This window comes from Haemaphysalis longicornis, unplaced genomic scaffold (genome assembly GCF_048455015.1).
Source record: "Haemaphysalis longicornis isolate Haplotype H1 unplaced genomic scaffold, Haemaphysalis longicornis Haplotype H1 scaffold_2, whole genome shotgun sequence".
Lineage (NCBI taxonomy): Eukaryota > Metazoa > Arthropoda > Arachnida > Ixodida > Ixodidae > Haemaphysalis > Haemaphysalis longicornis.
In genome coordinates, this window is record NW_027526295.1 from 259,836,581 (window position 1) to 259,851,502 (window position 14,922).

General features: G+C 48.1%; 1 protein-coding gene across 1 annotated transcript; it reads right to left on the bottom strand.

Annotated features, from left to right (window-relative positions):
- Positions 1–1,972: 1,972 nt before the first annotated feature.
- Mau2 (Mau2 sister chromatid cohesion factor) lies at positions 1,973–11,087 on the bottom strand. Its single transcript, XM_077700325.1, has 14 exons — positions 10,817–11,087; positions 10,453–10,470; positions 10,290–10,355; positions 7,781–7,876; positions 7,122–7,244; positions 6,885–7,040; positions 6,674–6,823; positions 6,507–6,597; positions 6,324–6,427; positions 5,908–5,985; positions 4,178–4,243; positions 3,508–3,635; positions 3,024–3,432; positions 1,973–2,332 (listed from the first exon to the last, which is right to left on the bottom strand). Exons 1-14 carry the CDS (start codon positions 11,084–11,086, stop codon positions 2,273–2,275), a joined length of 1,815 nt encoding a protein of 604 aa, XP_077556451.1. The 5' UTR covers position 11,087; the 3' UTR covers positions 1,973–2,272.
- Between the last annotated feature and the right edge of the window lie 3,835 nt (positions 11,088–14,922).

A 14,922-nucleotide genomic window follows, 5' to 3' on the forward strand; every position in this document is an offset into this window, starting at 1 on the left:
GTCTTTGAAACAATTCTCAGTGTACAGACTGCATGGTGAACTCAAGAGTAGCACAACCAGATGCAACCATCCTCCGTGCATGCAGCTAGCTAACAGAAATTATTTTTTTCTGGCTAGTTGGATACTACCTAATGCGCTTCTTAAACAGAATTTCTCACTTTTCTTTGGCCACAACATGGGCCCACTGCCTTCGTGTTAGTGCGGACTTCCGAGTTCTACAGACCAGCCGTCTCCTGACGACTACAGACCAGCCGTCTCCTGATGAGACTGTGGCACGACGGCCCCGACTAGGCCTGTTTAGAGAATAAAGTTTGCTCTCTCTCTCTCTCTCTTTTCTTTTGAAGAATTATTGTGGCTGTGCATCTTTGTGTATGTTTGAAGAGCCCTGTGGAAGTCTCAAATCTCCTGACCTTGCAGTGGTCCCCACTGAACAAAGTGACTATAACCTAACAGGTGCTTCACAAATGTTACCTGCAGCAACAGCCCAGCTGGTTAGTTGTAATTGCTGGTGGATTTCATGGTTTCATGAACTACCAAATAGCAGAGGCGTCGGTGTAGCGTAGTTGCTCATCGGCAAGCTCTTCTGCATTGTGTTCGTCAACTCTTCGTTGCAGTCATTTGTCTTTTGTGCTAGGAATGTGGAATCAATGCATGTTATTGACATTGAAAATAAGATTTGCTTACGGGTAACTTTTCCTGGATTCAACCTGTTCCCACCTGAAATCTGGGGTGGCACGTGTGGTTCACTACCACTTTGGTAAACAACTTGTGCACAATGGAGAGTAAGCTGGCGAGTCTCGTGAATTTGAATTGGGCTAGCATTTGTCTGGGCTACCTCTTTAGTTTTATGCAGAATTTCATTAATTACCACGGGGTATCTTTCACGTTCTAGTGCATTTTTGGTACGTACAGGTTGCTGCCTTAGCCTACTTGTAGGCACATGGCATATTTGGGTGTTGTAATAGCTGAAGAGTCTTGACACTGTCTTGCCTACACCGACTGCATAACGAATGGTGGCCTACTTACTCTTTTTTTTCCTCATGGCTGTTGGGGGGGAGGGTGGGTGGGGCGTTGCTGAGCATTTATAATTTTTCCAGGGTAGCCATTTCTTGCAAGCTCATATTTGATTTTAACAGCATAGCTGTTTAGGCCGAGCCTTTTCTGTCCCTCGCGCCAAAAAACCTCGAAGCCTCAAGAAAAAGATGTGGTTAGGGAGGTCCCAGGACCTTTACGCTGTGAAACCAGCCACCTAACCACCGAGACACCCCATAGGCCCAAGGGGCACAGGGTTAGCAGTGGTGAGGAAAAATAACATGTGCAGCCAATTGGAGGAAGAAGAAGAAGAAGGAAAAGAAAAACTCCCGTGGTTGGAATCGAACCTGGGTCCCTCGTGTTATGAAGCCAGCCTCTATCCGATTCAGCTATCATCGCATTCCTGGCGTACAGAATTTCCTTTGGGTTTGTAGTGCGGGCATTGGCTTTGGACTTAGCTGCAGGCTTCAGTGCTTGCTAATGTTGTCCACTTTGGGAGAGATGTGAAAGCCTGCAGACAAAACGATCCTTCCCTGCCAGTCATGGAGAACGTTTAGCGGCAAGTTCGGAAATAAATGTGAGGTGCAACGGCCGAGTCTCCGACGAAGGGAGAGGGGCCGCCAGCTCTGCTGTTTCTCTACCTTTGCACCACTGGTGCCAGCTGCGCCAATTTTTTCTTCTGTCCTCCACACGTGTGTGAAGAGTGCCAAAGCCACAAAGCATTTTTGTCTGACCGAGTGCACAGAAGCAAAGTCCAGCTATTGATTAGTATGTGTAGGCAGATTGTTGCCCCAACACCGGTATTTTTGCGCTGCACTTGACCATCAGGAAAAGCAATGCGGCCAGCAACCTCCTCTTCAGGTGTTGCAAAAAAGCTGGCGTGTCTTCACACAGGTGCAGACGACAGAACAAAGGATGATAAAAAGATGACCACCTTACAACAAACGGCTTTGATTTGAAAGTTTGGTGACTGCAAAAAAACACCATTGTTGAGACGAATGAGACCATGCGCACAGCATTTCTTCGCAATATTTACATGATTCTATGGACACACATGGCTTTGTCATGAGCTAGCCTCTTAAGGCTTCGTCACGAGTCAGCCGCACATGCAAAGGAACACTCTGCATTTGTGAGAAAACCACTGCTCCAAGCAGCCGTTGACAGCTGTGAGTGTCCCACACAACCAAACTGATGCACCTGTCTTGACAGTTGAACGCTTCACACGAGCAACACGTACGACCTATGGGATTGCAGAACTGGTTGATGCCGTGTTCATCACAGGGGGCTCCCCGTCGATCCACTGCAATTAAAAGACAAAACGCACAAAATTTACAGCACCTGCAAGGCAATTTTGCACAAAACGCTCCGCTCAAACAGCAAAAACAAATGCAATGCAAATGGCCAGTTTGAAGCCCCTAACTTGAAAACAGCACTACAAAGTATTGTGTCGACAAGCGTTTTCAAGCTTCCACTTTACCACGCTGTGTTGCTCTTAGGGGAACATGTGCTGAACATGAACAGTGACACATGAGCAAGCACATTTGGAGTTGAAAGCTTCGCATGCACTCTGGTACAGGACAGCACAAACGGGCTAACTTTCTTTGGTCACACTTGACTGGGCAAGCCAATGCTTCCTAGATGCTTCTCAGCACCACCCACATCACCAGGGAATGAGCACTCATTCTGTGAGCGCATGGCTTTTTTTGGAACTTCATGCACTACCTCTAGAATTCAAAAATGGCTGTACCCCCCCCCCCCCCCCCCCTTCTTATCTTCGAGGGAGCTGATAACTGTGGTGTTCAGGGCACTACAGAGAGTAGAATTTCTCACCTCAACACCAACCCCAGAATCCATTAAGAGTTTGCAATGTCACAAGGACACTATACTCAGTTCCACTCACAGACAGGGTTCAACTTGCGCTGTATTAACGTAAGCTCGAAAACACCTTGCCAAGACGCGCTCTCGTGGCAAGCGGGCCAAGTGGGCCTGACCTGTATGAGGTTGTGCTCGGGCAGCTGGGAGGCCTGGAAGTGGTCCTTGAGCAGGAGCTGGGAGAAGCCCGCGTGCGTCTGGACGGCCTCCTGCTCCTGCAGGGGCTGGCCGCACAGCCGGTACAGGTCCTTGAGCAGGGCCGAGGCCCACAGCTGGACGTGCACGTCGGGGATCTTGGAGGCGAGCTGCATGGCCGGCGTGACCATGTTCATGCTCTCGCGGCTGTTGCCCAGCGAGAAGAAGATGTGGCCCAGCAGCACCAGGGAACACGAGGTCAGCCGGTTGAGGTCCTCCGCGTTGGCCATCTTGAGCGTCTCCCGCAGGTAGCGCTTGGCCTCGTTGTAGCGCGCCTGGAAGAAGGCGTTGAAGCCGTGCACGTAGTAGGCCGCCGCCCGCAGGCTGTGGGACCTGCACGCGCCATGGCGGCTCGTTTATAGGCTCGCGCACCGGGCCGCCGCCACCCAGTGGGGTCAGTCGACTCACGCCGAGGGCAGGGTCTCTGGATTGAGGCGGGCCAGCAGCTCCTGCAGCTCCTTCTCTCGGTGGCACCGCAGGTACACAATCACCAGGTTGAGGCTGGCCAAGATGCGGAGCTCCGGAGACGCCATGCTCTGCGCAAGCAATCACGTTTTCACTTCACAGACTTCCTTGCTCCTTCGGAGCATGCATGCTGGCAAGAACTCTGTGAGTGGCATGCAAGACTCCATATTCACTCGGTCAGTGAGTGGCAATGTTCTTGGACCGTGCAGCACTAAACCAGCTGCGGTAAAATGAACATGACCAGACAGAAAGGACCAAACAAGATCGTCTTGTCTCAACGAAGTGAACAACTGCTTGCTTGTTGCAACACCAGTACAGAAAAATATGACGCTACCGAGCAACAAAGCTATCACTGCCCTCTAAGCTAAAGTGCGCGACACAAACACTGCACAATTATTTCAAATCCTGAAGGGAGGGGTGAGCAAAAACAACCAGGTGTAGGAAACAAATGACGACAGGGCAGTGTCGTTGCAACATTGTCTCCTTCCTGTCCCCACATTCTTCTTGCACGAAGCAAGCACCCAGAATGACATGCACCACGAAAAAGTATGTGACAGAGACAGACCCAACTTGCAGAAGGTTTGCAAACCCAAAGGAGCGCTGACAAACTCACCCTTACAACCGAGTTGAACTGAGCTTCAGCAGCCTCCATGCAGTTCATGGACATGGCGTACAGGCCCTGCACAAATGAAAAGGTCCTTCAACTAAGCCACACTGCAGGCACACACCTTCTCCAGCCATACCACTGCCTCACAGAGGAAACAGCCTAGCACACTGGATGGCGTAAACATCACTATCCCTGCTGGCACCTAAAGCAACAAAACTTCGCCCTGTAAATATTTTCATATTAATAAACACTTTCTCTCTAAAGCAACTACGCATGAATACACTACACACTGTATCATGTCTGCATTCTTCATATCTTTGCCCTGGGCTTCTCGTGAATGACTCGGACTGGAGCAACCAAATTTCAGGTAAGCAACTTGTGCATGATTGCTGGTGCTACCTCCTCCGAAACACAAACAATGAAATATTCCCACACGAGTGCCAACAGCCTTCAAGATTTGTTTGTCTGTTAAAAAAGGTGGCATCCAGGAATGAAACCAAGTTACTGCTCCAGTGTTGGTGCATTCCACCTGCAGGTTAGTTCAACACTCGCTTTTGAAGTTTTTATTGTGGCAAGATGGCAAGTGTTCCCCGACTTGCACCACTTGAAAAAGCACTTCTGTCTGTTACAGCAACTCTCAACAGCACACCATGTGAGGTCGCAATAGACAACGCAACAGTCGATCGTGCCTGCTGCTCTTGCTAAGCAGAGTTCGAACATTTTCAGGGTTCGTACAGAATATTTGACTGAAAATTCAAGGACTTTTCAAGGATTTCAAGGATGAAAATGGGCAAAATTCAATCAGTGTTAGCAAAATTTTATTTGCTTACAAGACTTATGAAAGCAGCGCAGTTTTCGCATGGATTTCTTTTTCCACAGAAACTATCTCCAGCTCCTTTTCTTTAGCAGTTCGACGGAAGCTGTTAGCCTTGACTAAGTAGGTGAGGTCGTTTTTCGCTTCAGCTTCTTCCGAAAAACGGTACGCGGATTCCAGCGGGCACTTAAGAGTTTTTTGAAGCTTTGACTTCCTTTCTTGCATCTTATCAAGCTCTTGCTCGAGCTCTTTTCTCTTTGAAGTTGCCTGCCGTGACAGTGCTTGTTTCTTTTGCTCGTCTAGGTATGCAGCATACCTATGCCGGGCTTGGCGCACTGACGCCTTCAACTCTTTTGAAATTAGAACGTTCAGCAGGCCGCCATGGATTTTCACAGCCTCGCAGATAACTCGTTGAGAAATATACGACAGCTCTGCCAAATTCTCAACCGCAACCTGCTTGTTGACGCTGAAGCCTCTTTTTCCACTGAGGCCTGCCCATGGCTCAGGAGGAGAAGTTGTTTCAGCACAGCCCATAACTGTGAGAAAGAATTTTTCACAGCCCATAACTGTGAGAAATTCAGGATATTCAAGGATTTCAAGGGTCTGTGCGAACCCTGCATTTTATTTGGGGGCTGCAGGCTGCATACGCGTATAGGAGCATCACCTACCACAGCAAATGCACAATAACAGAAGCAACAGTTTGCCGTTCTGCATGGTAAACAGGGACCGTTTTCGTTCAGGTATATTAGAAAAAGGTTACTTTGCAAATTCTTCTTTGGTCAATTACAGCTTATTTCTTTCTTACATTGGTGAGAGAAATGTCGCTTTACGTGGCCGAATTCTGCTATGCACATAATCTCCATCACGCGAGAGCTGGCCCTTGGTGCTCGAACAGCGCACCCCTTGGGAGACGGACCCTCACCAAGAGTGTGTGCAGCTGCGGCCGGTGGCGGGCAAACAAGCGTGGCTCCTGGCGGCAGATCTGCAGGGCTTGCGATGCCTGCACGTGGAAACAGATGGGCATCGATCAGAGTAGTCTTCCAAACCAGGGAGCGATTTTTGTGATCTACGTGAGAACCACCAGCAAGAATTTGTAGCGTGAAACAATGCGACAGCCAAGAAGAGAGATTTTTTAGAAAGCTGAAACGTTAAGGTTAGCCCACAACAGCATTCTTAAGAATAAGTAATTGTCAAAGTAGGTACTTGTAAGTGTCATGATGTCAGATCATATAACACTGATATCGCACATTCTGTGCCCGCTTTTCCCAGGGAACACATGCAGTGGGACCGCCACCGCAGCAGCCCTGCTCCCTCCAGGGGTGTTCCTTTCCCACCCACCTCCTGTATGGCCAGGGTCTTGTTTCCCATGACGAGGCGGCACATGGCGATGTGCTCGAGCAGCAGCAGCTGGAAGGAGTGCAGGATCGGGTTGCTGTCCACAACTGGGAAGAGAAGGAGGGGAGGAGGTCACACTGGGCCCTCATTCCCTCTTAGGCAGGGGGGAAGGAGCAGGCGGCTCACTTTTGAGCTTCTCAATCTGCATGAGGGCCTTGTCGGTGTACTTGTGGGCCTTGTCCATGTAGCCGGCTTGCATCGAGTGCAGCACCGTCACCTGGGGAGGGGGGAAGGGGCCCCTGCAGTCACTCTGCCCCCCGTCTGGAGGAAGAAGGGCACAGGGACACGCTTACCAGGTAGACGAGCACGCACATGTGCTCCTTGGGCATCCAGTGGAACATGTCGCCCGGGTTGGACGGCACCGTCTCCTCGTCCGAGTGCAGCGACGTGATGGTCTGGATGCCCTGCTGGAGCTGCTTCAGGCACGGCTTGACGCTCTTCACCTGGCAGAGGAGAGAGGTGCGGATGGGCACGTGGGAGCGCACAGGAAAGACAAGCGCTTACCTGCCCCGCAGAGAGGTAGTGGCAGACCTGCAGGACGAGGAAGAAGACCTTGAGGGCCTCCTTGTGCTGGGCCGAGCCCTGCCAGGCCTCGACCAGCTGGCCTGCCTGGCTCAGCACCTGGTGCACCTCGGACAGTTTGCGGTCCACCATCAGCAGCTGCAGGGACGGAGGCAGGGGGAGTGAGAGGGGGCTGCGCCACAAAGAGGAGGAGGGAGGCAGAAGAGGCGGCGCACCCACCATGCCCTCGCTGAGGAGGAAGAGGATCCGCGTGTACTGGGCCCCCATCAGGTGGGCGTACTCGGCGCCCACACTCAGGAAGCTGCACGCGTTGGGGTAGTCCCGCTCCGTGGCAAACATTTGCTGCAGGCGAGACAACGACACCGGAGTGATGGCACCAGTTAGCTGCAGGCCCGAGAAGGTTTCAACGTGCACGCCGTAAAGAAGAGGGAGGGAGAAAGGGGCACAACGACGCGTCTTGAGCGAGGAAGTGCAAGGCACACTGCTGGATCTTCCAAGTCAAGTAGATCAGGTGTGCACAAGGGGCCTCCACAGGGTGAGCCTCCAGACCAAAGGAATTGCAAGAACACTGACAAGGCTTTTCAAGGTCAAAATAAGCACAAGTGATGCTGCAACCATCATTTGAAGGACACTAGAGGGAGTTCCAAATATAGGATAATTAATTTCCAAGGGTTACAGAGTGATTAACGCAAGTTTTTGAAAAAAATAAATCCCTCGTGGATACCATTTCACAGATTAGCGGAATCTATATCTTGTTCAAAATGGCCTAAATTTACTATGGTAGAAGCCTGTGCTGCTTTCTTATTTTTGTTGCACCTACATGGTGCTCTGTCTGGTTTCAAGATTTCGGAAAAAGCGGAGCGAGTAAAGTTGCTCACCACGATGCGGAAGATGAGCCGGCAGTGCCAGAATGTCGAGTGCCGGGAACACTCAATGGCAGTGGTCAGGATCTGCTTCGCAAGAGCTGCCTGGTTCTGGTTGGAGCAACACGCAGGACACAGAAGCAGCAGGGGTTTTCACGCAGCACCTTGCACAATCTCAATGCACTCAAAACATAACACACACTGGCACACACAAAAGAATAAATTTGTATATACAAAGGCAACACCAGCAATGCAGTTTCATCCATCATTCTGAACGACTCCATTACAAAGAGAAGAACCACGGCATTGCTACCCTCAAAAACCATTGGGTGGGTGCCACATGGTGGAGTTATTTGACTAGGCCGGCTATCATCATCATCATCTACACCCACTGCAGGGCAAAGGCCTCTCCCATGAATCTCCAATTAACACAGTCCTGTGCTAACTGCGACCAATTTATCCCCTCAAACTTCTTGATCTCATCTGCCCACCTCACTTTCTGCCGCCCCATGCCACGCTTGCCTTCTTCTCCAGGAATCCACTCTGTTAACCTTAATGACCAACAGTTATCTAGGCTGGCTATGCGGCTTTTAATGTGATGAAGAAGGCGCATTCTAAGAGAAGCACTTGTTAGGCAGCAGATTCCCTTCCTCGCGAGGCAATGCTCACCACTGAGTGCGTCACAGGCAGCCTCACATACCCGTCCATATGGGTAAGCACTGTAGGGCACAATATTAGTAGGGCACACTATCAGGCAAGTGTGACTTGCTCAGCAGCTCGTTGTGATACGCATTAGCTGCAGCAGAATAAAGATTTGGGCTAGTTAGTATGTATGCATCTTGAAACAAAATGAACCCAAACAACAAGGATGTTTTTTTTCATCCTTTAACACTGTTATCAAAGGGCTTTTTTTACCAAGATGAACACATTAGATGTCCTTGTGGTACAAACATTATTGGCTGCCCAGAAGATACCAATAAATTTACAGCTCAACTGATTCGTCTTTTTGGCAGCCAGAAGTACACAATTTCTTGCAAGACCAAAGTGATGCAAAATGAGCCTGGAAGAGCCAAAAATTAGGCCAGGTTGGTTTCGTACTGCTACTAAAGATACATGGTGGTGCAACAGTGCGAACAGATAGGAAGTGCATTGCCGCTCTTATGTGTTTTCACTCTGTAATAAAAAATCAGTCAGCACTCGTCTTGTTTCCTGTCTGTGTCCCATATGTTTGTGCTGTTGCACCACAATGAAATTACCTTGTTAGCAAATCTGTTAGCATTACCTTGCTAGCAAACCGTACAGGGTAGATAGAAATAATGTTTTGCCCTGGTCCTTTTATTATGCGGACCACCAGCTTCAATTCAAAGCACAATGACTGAAAAATGTAAGTTACATTGCCACCTAAATGCAAGTCGCAATACACTAGATCTCCAGGAGATGCCTTCAAAAACATAGCTGTTGCATGGAAAAACACACAGAGCCATCCGTACTACTCTGTGAGACCACCTGATGCAACTTAGATGCGTCAAGCGCTACAATTACTGCAAATAACCATCAAAAAGTGAATTCTCCTTAACTTCATGAGAAACCTGTCAATTGTGGAACATGGGCAAATTACTCAGGTCTACTCCAATAACCCCATTTGGTTAGTCTCTCTCACATCTAGAACTCATGAATTTATCCGCATTTGGGATTTGTAGCTGAATTCTGTTGGTATCAAAAGGATCCATTCTGGGCACAATTGTTAGAAGAGTGCTGCACATTTTTAATGAAACGGACACATAGAGTGACAGGGGTTGGTATAACACAAGAAATGTCTCAATTTGTGAATTCTGTGCAACTCTGTAAGGGAGGCTCGAACAACAAACTGCGTGCGGGCTAGGCTGAACCAGGTGCGAATGCTCAGGCAAAATGTGTGCACCAGTAGACGACACTCACTCTTGTAGCTCTATCTGTTATATGGCATCACTGCACTGAGGAGAACGAATACGTCAACTACACCAAGGAAATGTGTAACTAAAAAAGTACTGGCAAATGCAGCCTCCCTTCACCTTCACTGGATGTTGCAATGAAATGGTTGCATATGTGTGTGGAAAAATTCACAGTGATTGCACAGCCGGAATTAATTATGCATGAGATTGAAGAAGTAGACACCAGTAACTGCCAACTACCTTCCAAAGTGAGCATCTGACCAGCCTGGGATGACAGTGTTGGGCAAATCTACAATGTTGCCCCTTTTTATAACTGGCAAAACATGGCCTAAAATTTCGCGACATCGACCATTCGCAAAATCGATTACGCACTTTCATAAACTCCCAGCTGAGGCCAGCACCAAATCTCCTCGATTTATCAGTCATGCCAGCAGGAAACGAATGTCAGATTGTGGATCACCACATAGATTGTGGATCACTCTATGTGGATCACCTGCAACTGATGGTACCCATCCCGTGATGTGCAGGCTCCTACGTTTCATGATGCAGCAATGTGCGGTTCAACAAAAGTTCAATAATAAAAAGTCATTCACCCTTCTTTCGTAGAGATCGGCTAGAGCGCTAGCTGCTTGGAACTTCACGTCATCCAAACCCGCGATCTAGAGAGAAACGTCAAGGAAGAAATCCTGCTGCTTTAGAGGTTCGCCTTTTTTCAAAGGTCTCAGAATCTTCTACGGCGCAAGCTTTAAAGGATACGTTCTGCGAGAGGTACCACTGGAAAAGAAAAACAGCAACATGTAAGGCAAACAAGTGTGACAGCAAAGATTGGCGGGGGAAAGCGACGCATGTGAAAAAGCCGGACTAGAAAGCATTTCTCAAAAAGGCTACTTTACGGGGCACGTTGCTTTAAGGAGCACTAACAAAAAAGGCTCAAATTGGCACATGAAAGCGTCACGGAACTTCGTGTGCAAGTTGACGGTAGTGATTTTTTTTTTTACTTATCCTCGGACGTCAATCCCGTGAAAATTTTCTACGTGGTCTAAAACAGAAGTGAGGACAGACCTAGAAACTTATTCACGGCTTCAGATTCAGCATGTCTAGAACATCAGAGCAAACATACCGCTTTTTCCAGGTGCGACTGTGCGAGGTCAGTGTTGTTAGTGTACAGCATTAGGTTTTGACCCAACTGTAGATGCGTCAACGCTTCAATCCTAGGTGCAGGGTTGAGCTGGAACACTGCCAGAAGACAGCGAATGCAGTTCTTCATGCTTGGTGGACTCATGGTGCGAAACTCTTCGGCTAAACCCAGCAAAGCCAGGTAGGTTGCGTCCCCAGCTGTCGCCATTGTAACAGACGGATTGAAACTTGTCGCTTGTGTCAAACTGCGCATGCGCACTAAAAAAAAAACTAAATGTAGGCGGATGTGATGTCATAATAAAAGTAGGTCTACTGGTAAATAGTGGCGAAACTGTAAACATTTGTCTATCAGTAAAAATAAATGTGACGTCATGCAGTTGCGGCGGCGCGGGCGTCAGTAGCGATGTCTGCAAATTTCTTCTCACTGCGTTGGACGGTTCCGTACCTGAACATACGCAAAAATTATGCACGATAATTTATTTCTGGATTAAATGGACTAAAATAAGAGACAGCTAGAGATGTATCATGATGTCTTAATCCCGTCATAATCATATCCTAGTCGAAATCCCGTCTTCCTTGCGAACACCGAACTGAGAGAGGAGGAGGAGGAGGAATAAACATTTAATTGAGCAGTCAATGTTGTTGGGTTGACCTCCAGGTGGGGGATTTCCTTAGTCCAGGAAGCCCTGGGTTTTGGCGGCCAGCCTCGCCCAGTCTACCAGATGTTGTTGGTGATCCGGGTTGGAGCTGGTCAACCGACCCTGAGAAACAACTTTTATTTAACTGGGCTAATTACGCAGTCTTCTTAGACGCTGTCAATGGAAGTGCATGGTTCCCTCTTTATGGGCCCCATATGCTTCCATAGCTGCCTAGACACCCAGCCCGATGGGCACGCCTTGTTTCTCACAGTCTTTCGCACACTGTGGTAACTGCACCTTGCATGCCGACCGTCTCAGAGGTCACATTTGTTAGCTTTAGCAGAAACATTGGTTGCCTGTCGCCCTCTTTTTGTTGTCTGCAGCATATATCGGCATTTCATCGCTGTCATTCTCATTCCATTCCATTTTGCCACCTACTCGGCCCTGCCAAATTTCACGCTCCATTTTACAATGCGGACAAGTAATGACAGGAAGCTGGACGATGAACGCGGTGGGCAGAGGCCCTTGAGGCCGAAGCCAATGCCACCATAGGCTACCCTGTAGGGAAACACATCGTATTTCAATAGCAGAGCTGTTTAAGCTCTTAGTTCGGCCGTCAAGCGTTACCACAAAACTCAGCCCAGCCGAGCGCACATGAGCGAGCGCACAGCATCGTCCATTCTTGCGCTGGGAGTTGCGCCACATAAGGAGCTCACAAAAAAATATCAAGAAAAAATGCCGAGCACACGTGAGCGTGCACTTCGCGAGGAGCCCCTGACTTCGGCCAACTTGACTTTTGAGGACGCTCTGCCTACCATACCATTCATTGTGCGCTCTCAAGTGCTGTTTTCCCTGCAAGTTCACATGCGTCCGTGCCTGAAGCGGGGAGCACAGACGTCAAGTTCGCACTAAAGACACCAAGTTTGTGAAGCCAGTTGATGCGGGTTCAAGTGCGTGCTAACGCGGTCCACTTTGGGATAGATGTGAAAGCCGGTGGACAAAACGATGCGGGCCTGCCAGGTGTGGAGAACTTTCAGCGGCAAGTTCATAAATCCATGTGAGGTGCAACATCCGGATCTTCGACGAAGGGATAGGGGCTTCCAGGTCTGCTGTTTCTTCAGTAGTTTCGTAATGTTGTATGAAACTCTATGGTTTCTCTTGCCTTGCACAACTAGTGCAAATTGCGCTAATTTTTTAAATTTGCCTGTCCAGAACACCTTTGACCAGACCCTAGCTGGGCGGGCCAAAACTGTCCTTTCAACAGAAATTCTATGGGCAAATAAAATACGGAGCTGCTTTGGAGCAGTTCCGAGCAGTGCAAAATGAATAAAAGTGGTCTACAGACTCCCTGATATTATTCGTTCAGTAAAACGAAGAAACGACAGTTAAGAAAGGGACGGATACACAAAGCAGCAGAAAAGAAGGTGGTTGTAGTAATGTGCACCGCAAGTCAAAGAAACAAAACCGAAAGAAGTTATGCAAATAAAATGTTGCAGCAAAGAAGTTAAGTATTGCCAGGCTTCCACTTTCAAAGCACATAAGCAGAGGTAAGTGGGTCAAGGAATTTTGTGGTGTACACGAGTATGGCAAGACCAAGCGAAGTTGTCTAGGTAGCATTTGCATGGCACTATGTGTGTGAGTCGGACTGTGTATGCATAATTTCAAATGTAGCATGCGGAGCACAATCGCCCTATGAAGCCAAGATCGAACTCACATCTTTCAAAAAATACCAGCTGGCCCGAACGCAAGCCCTTCTGAACATCCTTGGGCTCAGCACATATGCCACTTCAAGGAGTTAAAACGGCCAACATGACTTTTTCACGTGACTGTGTACAAATTTTCAATGCCAGTGCCTCGTTTACAAACGTTATAAATCTATAGAACTTCGTGAAAAATGTGGGAAAATTTTGGCACCACTGAAATTTTATCACATCGTATGCAGCGTTGTTCTCACTGTTTGGTCCTTGTTATGACACATACATTTGTTTTTATTATGCAGTATTCACTCCAGACTCCAGAGCTACTGATCTTCGATACATCACATTGTGAAGCAGAGTGCACAGCATGGCTGGCTTGAGAGCAAGTCGCGCTGCTAACACCAAGTTGCAATAAAAGCAACACTGGTGTTGTCAAGCTCAAAAGCTATTGGCAAGCAGGGGCCAGCATTGCTCACAGCAGCTTCTGGCCACCAAACTGGGCATCTAGATTTGAAGGAGATGGTTGGCAAGGAAAGCGAGTGAACCGGTGACTACCGACTGTTGCCAGAAACAGTCACTGTCCTAGCTGCCATCATGTTTGCCAATGCAGGTTGGTTAATTAGACACTAAATGTAAATCGTAGCAGAACATTGAGCTTTCCCTCAATGCTGTTCTTCAGAAACAGAACATTGTGATAAGACAATGCAAACTAAATGCAAGAGTACAAATATGAACATGAACAGACACGGAATCCTCGAATACCCAGCTGTCACTGAAGTTCACGTTCTGCAGCAAGCACTGCACTTTTGTTAGTGCACTTTCATTGGCAGCTGTTTCGCATTCTTGTGGTTTGCTGGTCTCAGTAAACAATGCTCTGCAGAAATGTTTGAAACAACGATGATTTCCTTGTGAATTCTGGGCATTGTGGAGCATTGTATGCTACAGCAAACCAGATGTCCAATTCACAGCTTGGTTCCATTGTCAAGATCACATCAGTACGCAGGAACAAGTCGGTAGTTACTCATTTTTATAGCCTGTGTCCTAAATTTTCGTGTACTTGAACGGCAGTAACAATATGTTCAAGCCACACGAAGGTGTATTTGCCAAATACTTCAGACCCCGATTGCTAGAAATACTCAATCGATACTCAATCGGATGGCGTGACACTTGCCATTTAATTAGCAGTCGTACACGTTCCCCTACCCTTATGTGAACTAACAGCTTAACAAATGCCAGGGGCACAGTGGGGTCGTGCCTTTCAATCTAATGAGCTCCACGTCCATTCATGACTCAGACAGGCCAACGTCCACCAGTTTTTACCTGCTTACCAAATCGTCAACGTCAATGTTCACTAGTGCCAACAGGTACACAAGATAAATGTTGGTAATACCTGCACAAAAGTGAGCTTTTCAGCAGTGTGCAAAACAATTTTGGCTTGGAACTGAAGTGGTGACAGACTACAATAAACTGCAGTAAATCCCACTCCACAACAAAGGCGTACTGTGTCTAGGCAAATGTGCAATGTGTCCACTGTGCTTCAGCGCTAGATAAGTTTATTGCAACTGCTTCTCAGGCCAAGCTATTCCTGCATTAGGCACAGTTTAGGCGAGTGCTAAATACAAGTCCATTTGATGCACCTAGTGTACCAAGTAAGACACTTTGTTGAACATGCTAAAAGTTTAATTTTCTGTGCCTTCACCGCCTTGCTTCGCCCTGGAAGGCCCCCCAAGAGAAGTGAGAGCGATTTTGAAGTT

Bases quoted from the DNA above. Each gene is read 5' to 3' on its own strand.
- Mau2 (XM_077700325.1), bottom strand. From the start codon at position 11,086: ATGCGCAGTTTGACACAAGCGACAAGTTTCAATCCGTCTGTTACAATG. The intron at 7,245-7,780 runs GTGAGCAACTTT...TCTCGCCTGCAG, and splicing joins GGCTCATCTTCCGCATCGTG to CAAATGTTTGCCACGGAGCG. The intron at 4,244-5,907 runs GTGAGGGTCCGT...TCATTTGTGCAG, and splicing joins CGCAGCTGCACACACTCTTG to GGCCTGTACGCCATGTCCAT.